General features: G+C 42.3%; 1 protein-coding gene across 1 annotated transcript; it reads right to left on the bottom strand.

Annotated features, from left to right (window-relative positions):
* Positions 1 to 706: 706 nt before the first annotated feature.
* On the bottom strand, positions 707 to 1,326 carry LOC133930231 (uncharacterized). The gene has a single exon (XM_062376891.1). The coding sequence runs from the start codon at positions 1,324 to 1,326 to the stop codon at positions 889 to 891; it is 438 nt and encodes a 145-aa protein (XP_062232875.1). The 3' UTR covers positions 707 to 888.
* Positions 1,327 to 2,999: the final 1,673 nt, after the last annotated feature.

The following is a 2,999-nucleotide window of genomic DNA, read 5'->3' as shown; positions in this document are numbered from 1 at the left end:
AGTTGCTTCTTTGCATGTCGGCTTTGAATCCGTTCAATTCATTTGCTTCTTATGATGCACACAAGATACTTAGACTTGCCAAGTTTTATCCCAAGGACATATCAAGTATGAATTTGATAAGACTTGAAATCCAACTTGATAACTTTATTCATGATATGAGAAGAGATGATAGATTCAAATGTCTAAACAATCTTGGGGAGCTCTCTATTAGGCTTGTTGAAACAAATAAATATGCTTTTTATGATTTGGTGTACTTGCTTCTTAAATTGGTATTGATCCTACCGGTGGAGACGGCAAGTGTTGAAAGAGTATTTTCAGCATTGAGTCTAGTGAAGAATAAATTGAGAAATAGTATGGGTGATGAGTTATTGAACGATTGTTTAGTCACATTTATTGAGCGTGATATTTTTTGCAAGATAAGTGAGGATGATATAATCGAGAGTCTTATGGTCATGAGAAAGCGTAGAGTAGAGTTCTAGAGTATGTATTGTAATCTTATATGTATCAATTTATGCAAGATTTTATTTTATATTTGGACTATTTATATTGTATTTTTCGTAAATTTTAAATTTATTTGTTGAATTTACTATAGTGAGAATTTTTAATATTATTATATTATACTTCTAGTAAATTTTATATTTGTATATTAGATTCAAAAAATTTCACCAGCCACACCCAGCGTTCAAATCTGGCTCCGCCCATGCTTGAGGATTTGGGTCGAGACGGAAGGAACCCGCGGGTTGAACCCAAGAATTGAACTCAGTACAACCCACCCCAACCCGTTTCTCCAGCGAACCCGCCCAACCTTGACACATTTGGACCCCTCTAAATAGACCCAAACTAGAACCCAACCCGTAGAACCTGAATGGACCTAACCCGTTAGCAGCCCTAGTCGCAGCTGGCGGACCTCGTGAACGCCGGGGCCCGGAGGCCACGCTCCTGGCACGACGACGTCCTCCGGTCGAAGCTGCGGCGCGCGATGCGCCGCATGGAGCCCGCGAGCGACAGCGTCGGGTTCAGCCTCGTGGTCGCGTTGAAGTCCCTGCACTCCGCCTCGTGGGACACCAGCGCCGCCGCCACGCCGCCCGACGGGTCCCTCCGCACCCGCTCCTTCACCGCCTCCGCGCACAGCCCGCACAGCCAGTCGCCGCAGAAGGACGCGCGGACGCCGCGGATGTACGCCGCCGTGCAGTCCTCCGCCACACCGCAGCACGCGCACCGCACGGTCTCCACCTGCTCCAAGCCGGCGGCTTTGGTGGACCTGGAGGAGCTCGCGGCGTCGGGGCGTGGATAGTAGGCTCGTCGCAGCTCTTGGGTCTGATCCATCTGAAATACAAATGGCTCGGTTTAACATATACTCCTATCGTTCTAAAATATATAGCATATTAAGATTTTTTAAAAAAAATCAAATTTTGTAAATTTTAATCAATAATTTTAATATACAAAAATTATATCAATAGATCTGTATTTCGTAAATCTTTTAATACAATATTAATTTTATAGCGATTAATAATATATTACAAAATAAATTAATGATCAAAATATATTTTTAATTTTTTTTTAATTCTAACATGTCATATATTTTGAAACGGAAGCAATAATTATCTATAGTTTTTCCATCTATATTTGTCAAATTCCAGATAAAACATCAAAGTTCACACGGAAAATCTAAATTTGCCACTACGAAATCTACTACTACATCTACAATAGACTGCGCTATGCTGATCGTAGTCACTCTCACCTGGTTTCATTCACAAAATGAAGCAATTATATAATAAACAAAAACTCTCTCTCTTTGGGTTGACACTCGCCCCAGTATATATTTGCAAAATTGTTACAAAGTACAATGATACATAAGTACATATTTTCTGAAAAATATACTAACTAATTACCGTTTCATGCGACAATTAAAAAATCTTAGCACTGTTTTGTACATTAGAAGAGATTAAAAAAAGTTTGATAGCGCACATTTTCAACGATGACAAGAGAGGATGACGGTAGAATTTACCTTTGGAGGGAACTCGCTAGTTTTGGTCTGGATAGTTGTGGTTTCCTATAGCATCTCTTTTCTCTCTCCTTCCTAGGATGGTAGCAATATGCGGTGCAACAGGATGCGATCCGGTATCCTATTTATAGGCTTATATGACTGGATATTTGTGGACAAAAGTATTACCCAAAGAGAGCGCAACTTGAATGCCTTTTTTTCTACTTGTGCAGGAGAAGATTGGTGCAGTGCTGCTCCTAGCTACTAGTTGCATATATCTGTATATAGGACAAGTATAATATGTAGCTAGCTATAATATAAATTATTCTGTAGTCAGGGCACCCGACAGACCCTTCTCGCGTCCACGATCCTCTGGGATCCGCGCATCCCTCCTACATGCCCACAATCCCGTGGGGTCCGCGCCATGGAAAATAACGTGGGTCCGCGCCATGGACAATGGCGCGGATGTTGGCCGTGTCCGCGCTACAATATCCGCGTTATTGTCCATGGCGTGGACCCCACGAGTCAACACTGGAGATCAAAATAGTTGGGTTGGGTTGGGTCGGGTCATGGCGCGGGTGTTGGCCGTGTTCGCGCTACAATATTCGCGCCATGGACACGGACCCTAGGGCTCAAAACTGGAGATGACGGAGCGGGTCCGCGCCATGGATAATGGCGCGGATGTTGGCCGTGTTCGCGCTACAATATCCGCGCCATTGTCCATGACGCGGACCCTAAAACTGGTCAAAATAGGAAAAGAACTCACAATTTGAGTAGATGGGTTGGGTCAGGTCATTCGGGTCGGGTCGGATGCGTGAGTTGAGTCCGGCCATAAAATAGGATATTCTATAGGTAATTATATATAAATACATATATATATATATATATATATATATATATATATATATATATATATATATATATCACAAGAAATTTGTAGAGAAGTTTTGCGGTCAGCTTCTCCTAATCCCGCGGGCAACATATATAAATGGATCTTGCATGTGAAAGAGAAAAC

The sequence above is a fragment of the Phragmites australis genome, chromosome 1, assembly GCF_958298935.1.
Source record: "Phragmites australis chromosome 1, lpPhrAust1.1, whole genome shotgun sequence".
NCBI lineage: Eukaryota > Viridiplantae > Streptophyta > Magnoliopsida > Poales > Poaceae > Phragmites > Phragmites australis.
Note: the sequence above shows the minus strand (reverse complement) of the source record. Positions and strands in the feature narration are given on the sequence as shown.

What these genes read in the sequence shown, in the direction of transcription:
- LOC133930231 (XM_062376891.1), bottom strand. Translation starts at nt 1,326, where the DNA reads ATGGATCAGACCCAAGAGCTGCGACGAGCCTACTATCCACGCCCCGAC.